Genomic DNA, 18201 nt, shown 5'->3' with positions numbered 1-18201 from the left:
TGCTTTTGGTAAAATGTGACATGTCAGATGACGCAAAGACCATGGATTGTGTGGAGAAAGCGCTGATACTAAGATTCTGAAGAATGGAAATTCATTATTGTATTAGTAAGGGTTTGGCTCTGAGTACTAACTATTTACGAGTATCATAAGCAAGAGATTTGCTTCAATGTATTGTCTTAAAAAATGGCGGTACCGAAAGCTATAATTATAACGTCGGTTCCAAAATACATAGGCAATGACGGTGCTCTTAATAGTGAAGTTGGAATTAAGTTGAAACCTGGAAATTCAATTTTGAGGTGTAATAATAACAACACGCAAGTAATCGGCAAAATGGTTTTACCACAGTCAAATTCGTTTGCAACATCAAAGTGTGAAGAAGTACAACCAGTCATGACGAATCGTAAAAGGAGATTGGATCATTTAACTTTGGAAGAAAAACTACAAAGAAAGTAAGTTAATTTATCTCAACACGATTTCAGTTTATAGGTGACTACTGTACTTACCTGTAAACTTGTACCAGTATGTATGATGCAAATAACAGGCAAAGTTATGACTTCACTTATGTCACTTTTTCCGCTAAGTTCTCATACACGTAATTAAAAATAACAAATATAGCAAATTGAAGTATGTTGAACATATAACTAACAGGTCTACATTAACATGCCTGTCGTTTGAATTAGCGGAAAAAAATACAGTAAGTGACAAGGGAGCGAATTGCTTGTATATGACTTAACTAACATGCATAACTTAGTACACATACTTTAATAATTAAAACTAAATATTTTATTATTTCAGAAAATTGAAGAACAGAGTAGCAGCTCAGAGTTCAAGGGACCGAAAGAAGGCGAGATTGGAAGACTTAGAAATTCAAGCTAAAGCTCTCAGAGAAAAGGTATTAATCATATGCGAATCTCCCCATGCAGAAAGGGCTTCAGTCCATTAGACTAGTTTTGAGAAAACTAAAAAAGAACATTCTGTACACTATATTCCTTTCTGCATAGAACTCTGAGCATGACGCTTCAGTTTCTATCTTTCCAAGCAATGAACTGAATACCTTTCTGCACAGGCCGATGGAGCCACCCATAAAGATATGATTTCCCTCCATCGACAGGGTATCTCGTTTTTTCAAAATTTGTGACTGAAGGCCTTTCTGCATGGGTCGATTCATTGTGTCTTTTAAAAACTTTTACAAAGCACAGAAGTCAATTTTATGCTCTTTTATGCCTATGCTTTGTTAATAGAAGCGTAATTTTAGTCTATGACACTGTTTTCAAGAAACTAAATAGACCTATGTATCAATAATGGACATGGTAGTAAACAAAGTTTATATTTGTGCAATTGTTGTAAGAATAATTGTTTACTTTTACATGAAAAATTAGGAACTGACACAGGCCTATGAAAATTTTATTCTCGCCTATCATTGTTGAAATGGAAGATTCCTCCCCTCCCTCTGCATTCTTGGAAGAGGCATTTTAAATTATAAAGGTAACAGGATTCTGAAGTTTATTCTCGCAAACTAAACGGAAATCCATAAAAAAAAATTGACATCAACAAAGTTTGAGTCACATGTGGCTGATGCAATCATTTTCGTTTGTGACTCAATACACATAAGGATACGAAGAAAGCATTTCAAGCGATTATCAAGTCAGCTAGGCTAATATTTTTAGACTTATTGATAAATGGAAATTATTTGTAGACAGTATTATTCATTCTCAAACCGAAATGATGTTGAAAGATGTGCAATTCTTATTTCGGAATTTTTAATTTCGCAGGAAATTATACAATTATGACTTTGCCAAAACATCCTGTTACTTTCCACTTGACCAGAAACAAATTGACAAAACCTTCAATGTAGGTCTGCAGTGGTCTACATGCTTGAAATTATTAATGGTGGATGAGAGTTTGAACTTAAGACTATTTTAAAACATTAGTGTTCATGAGAGCCAAATAGCTAAGGCAGTGATTTTCAAACTTTTTGGGTCAAAATTACTTTTAACAATTACGAAAGAAAATATGCTGACCATTATTGAGTAGTGAGTTGCAGCACACTTTAAGAAATCAGCTTTCTGACAGATTTATTTACTTTTCTGGTACTTTTAAAAAGTCATCAATTTTAGTTAAAATTGCTATAGGCTATATTTCCAAAAATGTTTTTACAATCGATTAATATTTATATAAGTCAAGAATCTCAAATTAGAAGCCATGGAGTTCATGAAAATACACAGGTATATTCAAATAATTTCGCAATGTGATCCACAGACCACACAGTTTGAGAAATGCTGAATTCTAAAGATGGCCTTTCAATCAGAAATCAATGTTGAAATATCTACAAATCCAGTTACAATTTGTGATGAACAGAAATTGTGTTGGTATAAGTTTTCTCTGGATATTTACATCACATTTGCAGCCCCTCCTACATGTCTTTATTGTTATTCACAAAATGAAACAAAATTGTACTACATCTCCATGGCTAACCGCGTACATCTATATCTGACGCAATAATTCCCCATCTGTGCGTCATTTTTCTGATGGTGAATTAGATTTCGAAATTCTGTTGAACCTCTTTTGTTAGTTACTCGAGTGTTACGTAAATTTCATTTAATCAATAAATGTGTTCCGTAGAAACTTCGCTGTTGACAATTACAGTATTGATTTATTGATTTAATATTAAAGTACATGCATACTTCGTGACAAAGATACAGAGCTAACTTCAAATTTATGAGACGACAGTGCCTTTAATATTTAAAAGAAATCCTCATTTTGGATTAGAGGCAAAACTTACAAAAAATGTTGATAGAAAAAAAAATAGGCTTATATTAAGTAAATAATTATTTAGTTATTTTTATGACACTGAAAATAATTTTCTATTCAATGAATAGTTTAAATTGTATACTTTAAATATTTTAAATATTTCCAAAGTACCAACTGATCATGAGTACTGATGATTCCTCATCAATGGGGGCTAGAGTTCGATGTCTGGTGGAGTTACTGAAATTTTTTGTGAGGCAGATTTCCTCAGGAGTAGGCTACTTTGGTTTCCACTGCAGATCGCATTTCAGCATTGTTCAGTTATAGCCTAGATACCTGATGAATTAAAATAAAAAATTACTGTTATAGTTGAGAATAATACAGATTTAAGTATATAGCTAACTTATATAGAGAGAGGCTCCAGTTCTTGAAATATTGATGCATACAGTTGTGTTATTTCATGTGAAGTAATACTCACAATAGGAAGAATGTGTATATTCACAGAATGTTGCATATACAAGTAAGGATAAGAATATCATCAAACAGGTATTGGTCCATGTGGCCTGTTGCCATCGTAACATTCTCTCTCCAATGCTTCATTGAACTTCCTGTAGATAATTTTTCTCGTGATTGGTAGACTCGAAATTTAATAGTATTCAAAAACTATTAAGCATTTTCTTACTGCATAGGATGCAATGCAGTAAACTGAGTAGTCTATACTAACTTATTGCAAATGTTTCGAAATTGTTACCATTTGTTTCTCTTGTTATGTACAATCAGTTACTTATTTCTAGATATTTAGTAATTTTCTTTAATCACTAATATTTTAGGCAATCAATATATTGCATTAGTGCTTTTTGTGCCCATTGTGATCTTATCTTTCTACTTGTATTATTGTGATGTACCGGAATACACATAGTGATTTAAGACGGCACTTATTCCATTGAATCCCAGCCACTTAGTCACTCGTAATGAGTGCACCTCTGCACATAATGTGTTGGACATTGTGCCACTATCACATATCTATGACACGGTGCATGAGGGTTGGCCACTAAAGGGAAACTGAGAGGTGGAACTTAAACTGAGAAGATTCAATCTGGCATTATCCTTCACCATTTGTACTTGTAGTTTTTTTATTTCCCTCTTTTTTTGCTTTTTGTATTTACATTTGTAATTTTATTTCTATTTCTTATTTACTTTTCTCTGCATTTGTTTTTTGTATATGTTCATTTTTCTATATACACTTTTAACTCTTATATATCACTGATTAAATTTCCAACGTCTTTACCGTGTTAATATTTAGGATTTACCTTGCTTGACTAGTTTCGAAGTCTTTGAATTAGGCTTTGGACAATGAAGCACAAGACTTCGAAACTGACGGAATTGACGGTTTATTCTTTGCTGACCAGCTTTAGAAAACAGATGGAGAGAGAGAGTAAACTGTCAATTCTGAAGTAAAAGGATCCTGGTCGAAAGAACTTTGAGGCTATTAGCGAAGATATTCTACCTGAAGAATGTAGTTCTATTGAGTAATGTTGACGAATCGAGTATTGACATGTTTCCAGAATTGTCGAGTATACCAAATATAGAACTTGATAATTCATATTATGATGTGTATATCAATTATCGGATCTTCATTATCGATATGTGAAATTTATGTGGTCGAGCAGACGGTAATTGATAAAGAGATAATCGATCGACATATTTTGAGTATCTAAAGTAGTGGCGGCTGGTGGTGCACAATGGATATCGAAGAGGACTTAAACATACTTCAAAGTTTAAAACCGTGTATACCTGAGGGCGTATACATATAAAGCTAATTTATATGCAATTAATAAGTAAAATGACTAAATACGAGCATACCTATTTATACAGAAAGTCCAAAAGTGGAAGGGGTCGTGGGTGGAACTCTCTATATTGCGATTTACCCTCATGAAAAATATTTGAGTACAGAATCGTCATCAGAATGCTATCAAGTACCAAGTGCAACGTTTTCGTTCATAAAATTCAAATGCAGCTTTCGTAGGCTGTCGGGAGATAGCAGCACTTATTGTCAAAACGACAACTCTTAGAACTTCAAAGCAAAATACAAGCTCCTTTATGTATTGTGCCGTTTGTGTGCATGTAGATTGAGAAAGTAATATGCGAAATATGCGACTGTTCGTTGCACAAGCCGAATGAATACATTTTTCATGCTCATTACTTCGGACAAATGTCTAGTTGAAACTGATACTTTCCCAGTGAATTTAGTTTCTTCTGCACTGACGTTGGTGTCCATGTCAGGGTGTGCGACAAACCGTTCTCAATGAGGAAAGCAATAGACCACGCCTCTAATCCCCCTGTCCCCGCACTAGCCGAACATCTCTATAAACTACCTTTCCTAGGTTTTCAACATCTTTGCAAACCAAGAGGCTCGGAGGCTCCTGCAGACGTACAAAACAAGACGCCAGCTGCAGATGGTCACGAATGAAAATTGTAAAATAAAATTATATTTTTAATAGTAACAAAGCTGGAAGATTAGGAACATTACTGGGGGGTGTACAAACCTGCAACCTCTTTGAGAAGCCGCCACTGATCTAAAGAGTGCCTTTAATTTTTGTATAGCTACATATAAGCTTAATGCGCCTTTTGCTTGAAAAATTGCATTTTACTGAAAAATTTATTAAATAGCATTTTTCTCATGATTATGCAGTTTTGTAGGAAATTCGCATTTTTTCGCACTTTCAATTATGCTAGAAAATCATGCTAAATCATCTTACAGATGAAGAAAAATGCTTTCTACCCCACAATTTAAAAGTTCGCAATTTGACATTTTCAGGCCCCTACCTATATGTATGGTGCATGCTTTGTGAGTGGAGTAGTAGTAGTAGTTGCAGATGCAGTCTGTTACTTTAAAATGGCACTAATATATTATAGAGTGGCATGATAATGGCAGGAGAAACCAAAGTAGTGTACAAAAGATGCCCACAGCTGCTTTAACCACCATAAATGCTGAATTTAACCAAATGGTTGTGATATATCTGTAGTGCTCGGGAAAAGTGACACAAGTCAGTTTCCACAAACCTTTTTTGATCATTTATTGACAACTTACGGAACTTCTGTTCGCTTGGAAAAAAATACATAGTTATTCCTCCTATTCCAATAATTCATACAGAAAAAAATCAAATCGACATAAACCAGTGTAAATTGTCAATAAATTATCAAAAAAGGTTTGTGGAAACTGACTTATGTCACTTTTCCCAAGCACTGCAGATATATGTTGATATATTTTAGACTATATTATAATTATATGATTAATCTTTTTAATTTATTCTTTCTTTTTCAGAATGATGCCTTAACTTTGCAGTGTCATAATCTTCAACGGGAGAAGGCACAGCTGGCTACAGAGAATGAAGAACTGCGCAACAAGTTGTCGAAACTAGAGCGTAACCATCAGACCCAGAGTGTCTGCTGTAGTACCCAGGTTGAACCAGCAGAGTTCAGCATCAACCCTCTGCCGCAGGGGTGGGCTCTACAGCAGGCAATGGGCCCGAAGGCGCAGGTTTTGACAATGTGCAGGATAGTGATGTTCTGCCTTCTCTCCCAGATCTCCTCGATAGTCTCGATGGAGATGTGTGCCTCTCTCATCTGGATGAACTGGCACAAAGTTTACTCAGAGAAGCTGCAGAAGACATGGACACAGGGAATGACCAGAACAGTGCCCAGGTTAGCTCGCATTACAAATGCTTGTCTCCTTTAAATTGTATCCCTTGTTACCGACAATCTGTTCCACAAATATACAATCTGAATTTTACGAGTAAATTTGTTTGTAACTAATACACACCAGAGAAATTATGTTTTGCAAAAAAATTTGTACACTCCATGCATTTTATTACTCCATACTTACTAGTTACATTAAGGAACATTAAATCCAGAAGTTTGAGATGGACAGGGCATGTAGCACGTATGGGTGAATCCAGAAATGCATATAGAGTGTTATAGTCCCGTCGCTCTAATTTCCGGCAGCCAATCGCGTTGCAGGTCGGCTACATTTAAATGTGTGCGTCTTGTGATTCGCTTATGAAGATGTTATTCATTTCTTAAGGCTCGATAAATACTTAATATAATCGCCCGCCATTTTGGCTCTTTCATTGGCGTTTGCAGAAAGCACATGAAGATGTTATTTGCCATTCAATTATTTGCTGAATTACAGTGCGTTTGATTTATTATCATAGGAGCTACGACATGATAATGTTTAATGGTGTGGCAAATAGATTCCTCCTATGGTAGCTCGGGAACGAAAGAACAAAAATGGCGAACGATACTACCTACCTAGACTTTATAGAGCCTTCACTTCCTAAGACGTAAGCAAAGAGGAGGAGTCACACCGGAAATAAGTGTCGCGACTATACTTGGGAGACTGGAGGGGAAAAAGACCTTTGGGGAGGCCGAGATGTAGATGGGAGGATAATATTAAAATGAATTTGAGGGAGATGGGATAAGATGATAGAGACTGGATTAATCTTGCACAGGATAGGGACCGATGGCGGGCTTATGTGAGGGCGGCAATGAACCTACGGGTTCCTTAAAAGCCATTTGTAAGTAAGTAAGTATACTTACTAGTTGAAGGTGTGGTGTAGTATACGGTAGCATAGTGGTTTAGTACTATGCTACAAAACCAAAGGACGTGGGTTGGATTCCCCATGGAATTTTTCCAATTGACTTAATCCTTCTGGCTGCCTGTGACCCTGGGGTGGACTCAGCCTGCGATTAAAATGGGTACCAGGAACTTTTTTTTTTTTTGCAAGTAATGCGACATACATAGGACTGACATCTCTATGCTACTAGTTAATGAAGATTGTTTACAAAGATGGTATTATGAATCTTCAGTTATTTTGTGGGCCTCAAGTTATGTAATAGGGATAACTTTACTTTATACCGGTACGTAATATTTCATGGATTCATGCATTCAGAAATAGAGGGTAAGAAAGAGAGATAGATGCATCCCCTCTTGTGGTGTCCGCTCACGCACATACGCACGCACAAGCTCACAGATGAATTATCGTATAAAGAGTGTTTAAGTTTCTGAAATGCTGCATTAGTTGTATTTATTTCCAATACTTTTTTTATTAAGTCTACTATTTTATTTCCAGATTGGACCTCATGGATGCAAAGGAAAGAGCAGCCCTTTTGAAGTGGTGGGGTCGACACCAAAAAACGTGGAAACCAGTAGAGAACTGATCAATAATGGTGGTGACTTACAGTTTACAGAACCGACAAGCAACGTCTGCTCTGAAAGCATTCCAAGCACACAAGACTCCTCTGTATATATTATACCAAACGAAAAACAAAATTGTGAAACTTCCCCAGCAGAACCTGTATTTGGCACATATGATGAATCAACGCATACAATAACAATTGTAGTTCCGTATGAACAAGACGTGTGTGTAGAAGATGCTGTTCAAGAAGTTGTGACTAGTGATACAACAACAGGACTTCACCCTCCAACAGTTAGTGTTACTTCTTGTAAAGAAGAACCTGTGGAAAACCCAATTTCTCCCTACAGCATCAGAACAGTAGACAGTCTATCTCCAGCACCAAGTTCACCAAATTTCTACGACATGACAGACCCTGCTGTGAAACCTGAAGCACCGTTATCAGACTGTGGTTACGAATCTTTGGATTCTCCACAAAGTGAAATCTCTGGAAGTGGTGACCTCGTAGATCTGTGGAGTGAGAGTTTCTCGCAACTTTTCCCTAATTTATTGTAGTCTCGGCAAAACTTTCTGGTACCAAAGTTTTAAATTAATGTATGTAATTTAAAATTACATAATACTAAGATTCGTTCCAAGATAGATAAGCAGAAACTTTACAATATATTTGAGAATTTAACTCATTGTCAGTAAAGTTGATGTTGTCAGCGCCTATGGTTGCTGTATTTGTTTCTGGAATTCAAACTTAGTGAAGGTGATTGAATTTGAATGGGAAAAATAAAAAAATACTTCCTTCTGCGAGGAAATAAAACTGTTGGTTCTGTTACAGTATATAACATTCGACTAATTGTTGTAAGCAAGACTGTAATTCAGACCTTTGTATTGTCTACTTACAATTCATATTAAGCTGCAGATGGTTCTACTAGCAAACTCGCTATAGTGACCTTTGCTACGTAAAAGTTGGGACTGAAAATTTGATATGGAGATATCTTGTGATTCACAGCCTCACAGATCTCTGTAAATTTCGCGTATTCCATTAATAACTGATACATACTAAGAAATTAAATTCAGTTTGTGGAAGAATCTAACGAATTTCAGAATTACCATGACAGTAACTATGTATAGAGTTTAGGTCACTGGTATTAAGAGATTTAGAAGTTATGAAGCAGCAACTTCCTAAAATATCCTACTTTAACAGAGGCACATGCAAATATGTGGGAACTACTCTTTCCAGTTCTGAGAATTTAAAGGGAATTAAACCAGTCAACATAAGCCAATTTATTCTGGCCTCTGGGTTGCCTCTTTAATTCTTGTGAATGGACAGCACAATAGGTCTAGACTGTTTCGATGGCCATATAGGAAGAAGTATTTTCTCTTTCAATGTAGGCCTACTGATTTATTTTGTTACCATGTAAATTTTTGTAATGGAAGAGTACGAGTACATTCTCATTGCTCTTTTTAATTTAAAACAATATGACTGTGTGTATGGTATTTGCCATTTGTTCATATTTTATTATTAGCCTATATATTTATAAATATGAAGTGTTATAAAATAGCACTCCAATATTTTTTAATATAAATGTAAGGCCTCAAATTGTACATATAATTATGCAGAGGAGACTTTCGTGTGTAAATAAATTTATTACAGAAGAAATCAGTATTGTTATTGTTCAAAGATTTACATTATTTTACTACAATGGCCAGTGGATACTCTTATTTTTAACTAGCCATACCCGTGCGCTCCGCTGCACCCGTTAGAAATAAATATAAAGTAATTACATAATTAAAATAGGTCATTTGATCCAGGGAATATTCGTGTTTGATAGAAGGATAAATCGTTTAATATGTTACTTAATTTAAATTGCATCCAAGTAATTAAAATGCGATCATTTTGGTCCAGAGACACTCATTTGGTGCAATGACAATTCCTTTAACCTGTTTCTTAATTTTTATTACATGCAACCATAGTTTAATGAAGATTGACATCATTTAGATTTAATGTGTATATTTTATTTTACTTGTTATAGGTTTCCATTGAATTATGGTAATAACTTAACTTTAACCCTTGTTTTCTACGTATTTAGTAAATGGCGCTTGGCCCACTATGGTTGTGAACTCTTCAAATAACTTAAATTATATTATATTATATCATATATATCATATCAGAAGTTACCGTAATAACATTATAGCATTATGTCCATCTAGAGAAACTACACTTTCCAATGGTGAAATAATAATTAATTATACAAATCGGTTAATTTAGCTTCTGATATTACTTCATACAACACAGAAACATTCTCAGTAGGCTATCTTTCATAGCTTTCGATTGTTGCTAAGGCTCCTTATAGACGAAGTCATTTGTCTTTTAATTCATTACACGGCCTTAATTTTAAAACTCATTTATCTCATTAAATATCAGTCCTATCAAAATTTTTCAAGGAATAAAACTTATCGCAAATTATTTTTAAAGAAACTTGTTATTTAACATTTTTCACAAAAATCAATAATAAGCGAGATATTTCGATTTAATTCAGGCCCCCTTATAACCCCCCTTTTAAATAATGTATTTTGAATCCCATATAGCCTAAAATCTAAGTTACAACGAACTTAATTTATATTCCAATTTTGATCGAAATCCATTCAGCCATTATCGCGTGAAAAGGTAACAGACAGACATACAAACAAAAATTTCAAAAAAGCGATTTTCGGTTTCAGGGTAGTTAATTGTATATGTTAGGACCAATTATTTTTGGAAAATTGAAAATTATCAGAAAAATTTCGGCTACAGATTTATTATTAGTATAGATATTGACCTAGATATGATATTCTTGGAGCTATCTATTGCAGCTGTACAGAGTGGGCCATAAGTCATGATCGGATATGTTAGATGAATCATTTCAAGGAAAAATTGTTGTGTATAGTTCCTGGGGTGGCTCAGTCGGTAGAGCATTTGCACGGTAAGTGAAGAGTCCCAGGATCGATACCTGGCCCCGGAACTATTTTTCCTTGAAATTATTCAAACCTGCTTTACAGGGAGCTACACCTGAAAGCCAGTTTTGAAGGATGTGTTATATGTTTATGAAATAATAAAATACCACAAGCTACTTAAAAATGTTATTTATTGAACTCACCAATATTAATGGACGGAAATTTGCAAAAAAAAAATAATTGTGGGTCTATTGGTGTCATTGTCAAAAGTCTAACATTTTGGTATGCACGCTATTATTTTCCATGCACAGTTGGATGCACCACCATGTGTGTCTGCTTGCCCACCTCAGCATTTTGGGAGTGCATACTGAAGATTTGGAGAATCTCTCTCATCAATTTGTTCAACAGAATTCCTCCAAATCCTTCGAAGATTTTTTTTTTAAGATGCATTTTTCATCCAACGGCAAGACAAGAAACCAAATGACCTGGAAATGTACAAAAACTTGCCCAGACATGTTCAAACATTTTTAACAAGAACCAGAACAGGTCACATTGTCACTCAATTGTACCTACACCGATTTCACATTTCTGATAATCCTACTTGTCTGTGGTATAATAATCATGATGAAGATCTGCAACACATTCTTCTATACTGTCCATCCATAAACCACAAAAGAAGTAAATTAAAATCATCAATACCGGTTGCAGAAGACACAGCCCTGCAGTATATATTGACTACACCCCAACTCTGGCTACTAGCAACAGGCATCTATAATGAACACAGATCAAAATACCCTCATTTCTCGTAAAAAACAACTGAATAGACTACAGTGGACTTTATGTTGTCAGCAAACAGCTGGATACACATTAAGAAGATTGATTGATCCAACGGCACGACAAGGTTCTTGGGATTTGCATTTCTGCTGATCGCTTCCTTGTTGAGTTAATCAGTGGACGTTCCAATGATTTATTCAGACAGTCATTGACATCATCATCGACATATTTTTTAGATCTTTCACTGCGTTTTGCATCCAATACAGAGCCTGTTGAGAAAGTCGTCTTTTCCAGTTTCCGGACATTGGCTTCACTTGGAGCTGCTTTATTAAAGTGATAAAAGAAGTTTTCTCTGATTTCTTCGTACATTTCACCAGTTCGTTTTTCAGGAACCCACCACACTAACGACGAGACGTTCAATTGTACAGCATGAATATGGCCTAGTTAGGCGTTTTTTTTTTATAGACAAACTGTGAATAATACAGCAATGGTACTGATATTACCAAATAGAATGATTGCCCTAGTTAGACGGGTTTTTTATAGACAAACTGTGAATAAAACAGCAATGGTACTGATATTACCAAATAGAATAAATATATATATATATATATATATATATATATATATATATATATATATATATATATCTGCCATCACTTATAACACAATGACAACGCCTTTCAAATCGACTAATAAACGCGCACAACAGAAAAAAATCTGGCTTGTAACCAAAACGTAAAAATTCACTCACTTTATAGAAGTGATAAACTATTATCACAAACTGTGCTTGAAGGGCGAAAATATTCCTCTCAGCCCTAGGAATAGTTTTTAATTAGTTTTCGCGTGACTTCTGGCCCACTCTTTACATAGACTGCCATCACAATTTTTTTTAAATTTTATTCGGTTATTTTACGATGCTATCAACATCTAAGGTTATTTAGCGTCTGAATGAAATGAAGGTGATAATGCCGGTGAAATGAATCTGGGGTCCAGCACTGAAAGTTGCCCAGCATTTGCTCGTATTGAGTTGAAGGAAAACACCGGAAAAAACCTCAACCAGCTAACTTGCCCGGACTGGGATTCGAACCCGGGCCACCTGGTTTCGCGGCCAGACGCGCTGACCGTAACTCCACAGGTGTGAACGCCATCACAAATGTTACAGGTGCATCATTGGAGGTGATAATGGAGAAAAGTTAAAATACTAACAAGGAAAGAGCAATAGCATGAAAAACTACCTCAAACAAAGGTCCTTATCCAATTCGACTCAACATTTGAATGTGGGTCTCCAGCTGGAAAGTTGACATACTGACAGAGTATACAAATGACTTAAACAAAAGTTGATATTGCAATTCCTTTGAACTAATGCTTTTTGCGTCAGTAAGTTGCAGAGAAAGATATTCATAATATGCAGGCAGAATACACGAGAAGTACTTCGTTTTTAAGCAAAGGTTTTATTACTATTTATGAAATAAACCTTATTTTGAAACAAACATAGCGTCCTGTCCAAGGACAGGTCTTTCACTGCAAACCCAGCATTCTCCCAATCTTTCCTATTTGTGCCTTCCTCTTAGTCTCCGAATATGATCCATATATCTTAATGTCATCTACGATTCGACATTTTCTTCTGCCCTGAATTCTTCTCCCGTTTACCATTTCTTCCAGTGCATCCTTCAGTAGGCAGTTTCTTCTCAGCCAATGACCCAACCAATTCCTTATTCTCTTCCTAATCAGTTTCTTATTCTATTTCATACGTTCCATTCTCCTCCATATCTACATTTCAAATACTTCTAGTCTCTTCTCTTCACTTCGTCGTAATGTTCATGTTTCTGCCCCATACAATACCACCCTCCACCAGCGACGTCGCCAGGATCAGAGCAAGGGGGGTGCGTATGGGGTGCGAGCTGTAAAAATGTGGTACATAAAAAATCCAAAATGTTCTCTCATGCACTTGCGCACATAATATACATCTGTTTATTATTATTATTATTATTATTATTATTATTATTATTATTATTATTATTATTATTATTATTATTATACAAAGTGAAGTGGCGTCCAATAAGTTAGCCTAGCTGGTCTAAAACCTAAAAAGCGTTCATGAATTTTGTCATTCAGTAAAAACGAACGACGACAGATAACTGTTCAGTTTTACTTACATCTTTAGTTTCGTCTACCATAAATAGCGCTTTTTATTTGTTTGCTCACAACTTTATTTCATTCTGAATTGATGGATGAGTATACTTAGCATTTTTGGCCTTTCTTTTAGTCTGTTTTGTACAATGGGATTGTTTTGAGATATTAGCAGTAGTAACTCTAAGAAATTTCCGCGGTTTTCATTATCTTGGGTTTCATTGTTGCCTCTCTGAGCGATACCTTGTATAGCAGTAAACCTGAGGATTTCTATTTTATTTGTCCTACTTACGATTTTCTCGCACCTTAATTGCGTATGCTTAGCTTATCAAGGTCCCAACTGATGTTTGTGGATCTCTTATTTTGATGCGTCGGTATTCTTCCCATCCAGCACAACTTTTCTTATGTGATTCAACATTTTCATTTTTTTTTATCTCTGTGTCGGCGGATAGTGCTTTTTTTCAGCCTTTTTCCGCCCTTCGTTGTTAGAGACAAACAATGACCACTCTCAGTCGAAAAAAACAGCACGCGAAACAAAATGCAGCATCTTGGGAAACACTATTCTCCAGCCAGGGGAAAGTTTTAAACCACTCAGACTGGAAACTTTTCTCCTGCTTTCCAAATGTTCTTTTCGGGTATTCATTTAACACGAAATGTTGAGAACAGTCGGAAACTGATTCAGCTATATCGAGAGGGAAGCCCTTTTCACTCTCATTAAACGCGAGTATTATACTCTATCGTTTTCACTTCACTTTCAAATTCTTTTGTAACATATTTATCTTCACTTACTTTTCTTTGTTTCTGCGCAATTTTTTAAAAGAAGTCCGAAATATTACGTTTTTGCCCGGTAGATATTATAACAGACTGTAGAATTTGTCTTTTTACAACCAAATCACTTATATCTTATAATTATGAACAAAATATTATTTAAATTAGTAACTCGTAGTCCACACCTGTGGAGTAACGGCTAGCGCGTTTGGCCGCGAAACCAGGTGGCCCGGGTTCGATTCCCGGTTGGTGCAAGTTACCTGGTTGAGGTTTTTTCCCTCAACCCAATATGAGCAAATGCTGGGTAACTCTCGGTGTTGGACCCCGGACTCATTTCACCAGCATTATCACCTTCATCTCACTCAGACGCTAAATAACCTAGATGTTGATAAAGCGTCGTAAAATAACCCACTAAAAAACAAAGTAATTCGTTAGAACACACTCACTATGTTAGAAGTCAACTATATACTGCACTGTCGCATTGATGGAAGATTTCTTCGTAGGTACATTAGTGTCATGATACGCGCTCAGTTCGTAGGCCAGCATAGCTAATATGACGTCATATGAAAATTCACATTCATTTAATATTCCTGAAACTTCACATACAGTCGTGTTGTTCTACGTAGATGTTAATTTCATTTAATAAAAATGTTAAATATATTGAAAAATAATAATTAATATAATGTATAGGTTTACCAATAGGCTAATAAGTCTGACATCCGGGAATGTTCATTGTCGAGTCGACTGTATTGCACCGATACAATACTGCGTTCAAGCAGATGTAACGCTGTTTAGTGATGGAATAAAAACAAGATTAACGTTGATTTGAGTTTAACTGTGAATCGTGTAAAATGTCAAATGTTATGTACAATTTGAATAATGGCTAGTTTTTATTTCTCGCGTTTAATGAGATTTGTTTTACACACTTACAGGAATATGTTCGTTTTTGTTCTTCAAAATAACTTATGCCTAGTATTTTTTTTTTAATAAATTGCTCAAATCAGGGCTTTAAATAACCTTTGGGGTGCCGAAAGGGATGCTCCGACTTTTTATGGTGTGCCTGCGCACCCTTTCGCACCCCCCTAGCGACGCCCCTGCCCTCCACACAAAGCTCTTCCTTAGTTCTTTTTCCAGAGGTCTGCAGAGGATGCTCCTTTTTCTATTAAAAGCTTCCTTGCCATTGCTATCCTCCTTTTGACTTGCTGGCAGCAGCTCATATTTTGAAATGTTAAATTAAAAATACAGAAATATTATTACATAACAAATTCTTGCACATTCTGTGATGCTATCACCCTAGGTCCGTTTATCCAGAATGACACGTCATGGATAAATATATAACATATAATTATATATTATAATATAAGAATATATTATATTTATCCATGGACACGTCTTCTTAGTATCTTTTATACGTAGCTCGTCTTTTATATGGTGTGTGTGTGTGTATATATATATATATATATATATAATCCAGTAACCCACTATCTGACAATACCAACCGTGATGTGAATGTTAGGTAAATGATAAGTATAAAAAAAACAGTGGCGTATTTAGGTACTTCCCACTAGGCTCGCAGTAAAATGTTGCTCCTCACATTTAATGGGAATACATAACCTATAAATTTCGTAAGTTTGTAGTATGCTGAGAGGATAAAATAGTATGTTTATTATGACTCACCCAAAATGTCTTTGAATGTTTTGCGTCTTATTCCTCACTCGGAGAAGGTATTTACCACACCCTCGTAGTCCATTGCCCTTGTAATATCACTTTGAATTTGTAAACTGCCAAGTAGCTAAGCGTTTCTTCCGTCATTGTTGTTCTATGGTAGTCTTTCAAACTTTTAAGAGCGGCAAATGATTGTTTAGCTGAGCAGTTTGTTGCCATCTTACACAGAAAAATCGTAACAGCAGTGTCCAGGTTAGGATATATACACTGTAAGGTTTTCTGTCCAATTTTTTGTGAAAGTTGCATGCATGAAATAATATTTCGGTGACTAGATTTCAGGTGCACTTTGAAGTGCAAACATCCGTTAATAAATTCAGGCTCGATATTGATCAAAAAGAGTTCTTGAAGGTTTTTAACCCCCTTTATGACATTTTTTTCACACGTCACATGCAATGTTGTACGAAACTGGAACTCCTTCGAGAGATTTTCATATGAACTTTCCTACGATTCATTTCGAATGAGAGAGACTGCAAAATTGTGTCGTAAGTATCAGCTTTGAAGTTCACTGAAGGATTGTATTGGTCTTCATTTTCACTTTCTCCTGAACTGTCGTCGATAAATCTGATGAACTTCTTCCTCCTTTTCTCTTCCTCGTGTACATCAACCCCACTAAGATTCTTGCCTTGTTCTTCATAGCAATCATAGAGTAACTCTAGTTTTTTTTATTCTCAAGGAACTCTAATATGAATTAAGATATATAGAATTTCCAATTTCTGAAAAAAGAGATATAAACAATATGATCAAATGTTAGTTAACAATAATAATTTAAAATACTAATTTGAAAAGTATAGATGGTGGTGAAGAATCCCTGAGGAATTTTTATTAACATCAACAATTATTATTTCACGCAAGGAATTTACCGTGATACCTAATTCTATTAAGATTTTATGTACAAATTTTGCAACACCTCCTCTGGCCTCAAACAATAAATCGTATATTTTCCATTATGTAAAGGAATGTTCTATTTTGTTCTTTGTTAGGGGAGACAGTCTTCGTAAATTTCTCTCTTCTCTTGATCTACTTCTTCAGCTTGCATAATTGTTTTCTCAAATCTTATAGTTGGATCAAGAACATAGGCCTTCTGATGTTCTGTATCAATTGCATCAATATTAGCCCTTCTGTTAGAGCCATTTGTTGATATACATTGTACTTCAAACACTTGCCATTTCCGGGCATTTTTATTTGTTATGGACGAATAATAATAATAATAATAATAATAATAATAATAATAATAATAATTATTATTATTATTATTAATATTATTGCGCTTATAGTGATGCTGGTACAGTTTCTGCTGCTTCCACTGATGGTGGTGGTGGTGATGATGATGATGATGAATCAATGATATGCATCAAAACATACAGTATTATATACCTACTTTTTTTTTTAATTCTTTATCTCTGGTCTGTCTTACTTGTAATAGACTTATAGAGAAAGGGAAATAAAAATAAAATAATTGACAGATTTATTATATACGAAACAAGCATTTTTATTGGCAATTTAAAATCATCATAGGAGGAGATGGCTCAATTAAGACAATAATAACTTAAACACATAGTATGTTGGCTGGAAATACCTTAATTGTTAAATATTGCGCTTTGTATAATGTGCAATCATCCACGTCCAACTGCTCTTCGCTAGTTATTGTCACTAATAAAAGTTTTCCTTATTCTTCAGATTACAATAAAATTGAAACACATTATGTCTTCCAAATGACTTGAATCCATCACCTGTTTAATAATTAGATGGGGAGAAAGAGAGAGAAAAAAATGCACCCATGTCCTCTCCCAAACAAAATAAAATGTATATTTTCACTTCATCTAAAAAACAATCTCCACTCAGTGCAGTTATATGTCTTAAGAAAATAAGGATAAAAATAAAATGTGTACATGTAAAAAAAATAATAATCCAAATCTAACTTAACAATGTTTAAAGT

The 18201-nt window shown here is 35.1% G+C and overlaps 1 protein-coding gene across 1 annotated transcript; it reads left to right on the top strand.

Moving 5' to 3' along the window:
* Positions 1–4: 4 nt before the first annotated feature.
* On the top strand, positions 5–9594 carry Xbp1 (X box binding protein 1). Its single transcript, XM_069846907.1, is given in 5 exon segments — positions 5–449; positions 796–892; positions 6074–6271; positions 6274–6453; positions 7881–9594. Coding segments are annotated over 5 exon segments (1212 nt in total). The 5' UTR covers positions 5–330; the 3' UTR covers positions 8499–9594.
* The last annotated feature ends 8607 nt before the right edge of the window (positions 9595–18201 follow it).

This window comes from Periplaneta americana, chromosome 15 (assembly GCF_040183065.1).
Source record: "Periplaneta americana isolate PAMFEO1 chromosome 15, P.americana_PAMFEO1_priV1, whole genome shotgun sequence".
NCBI classification, from domain to species: Eukaryota; Metazoa; Arthropoda; class Insecta; order Blattodea; family Blattidae; genus Periplaneta; species Periplaneta americana.
This window is presented reverse-complemented; position numbering and strand designations above follow the sequence as displayed.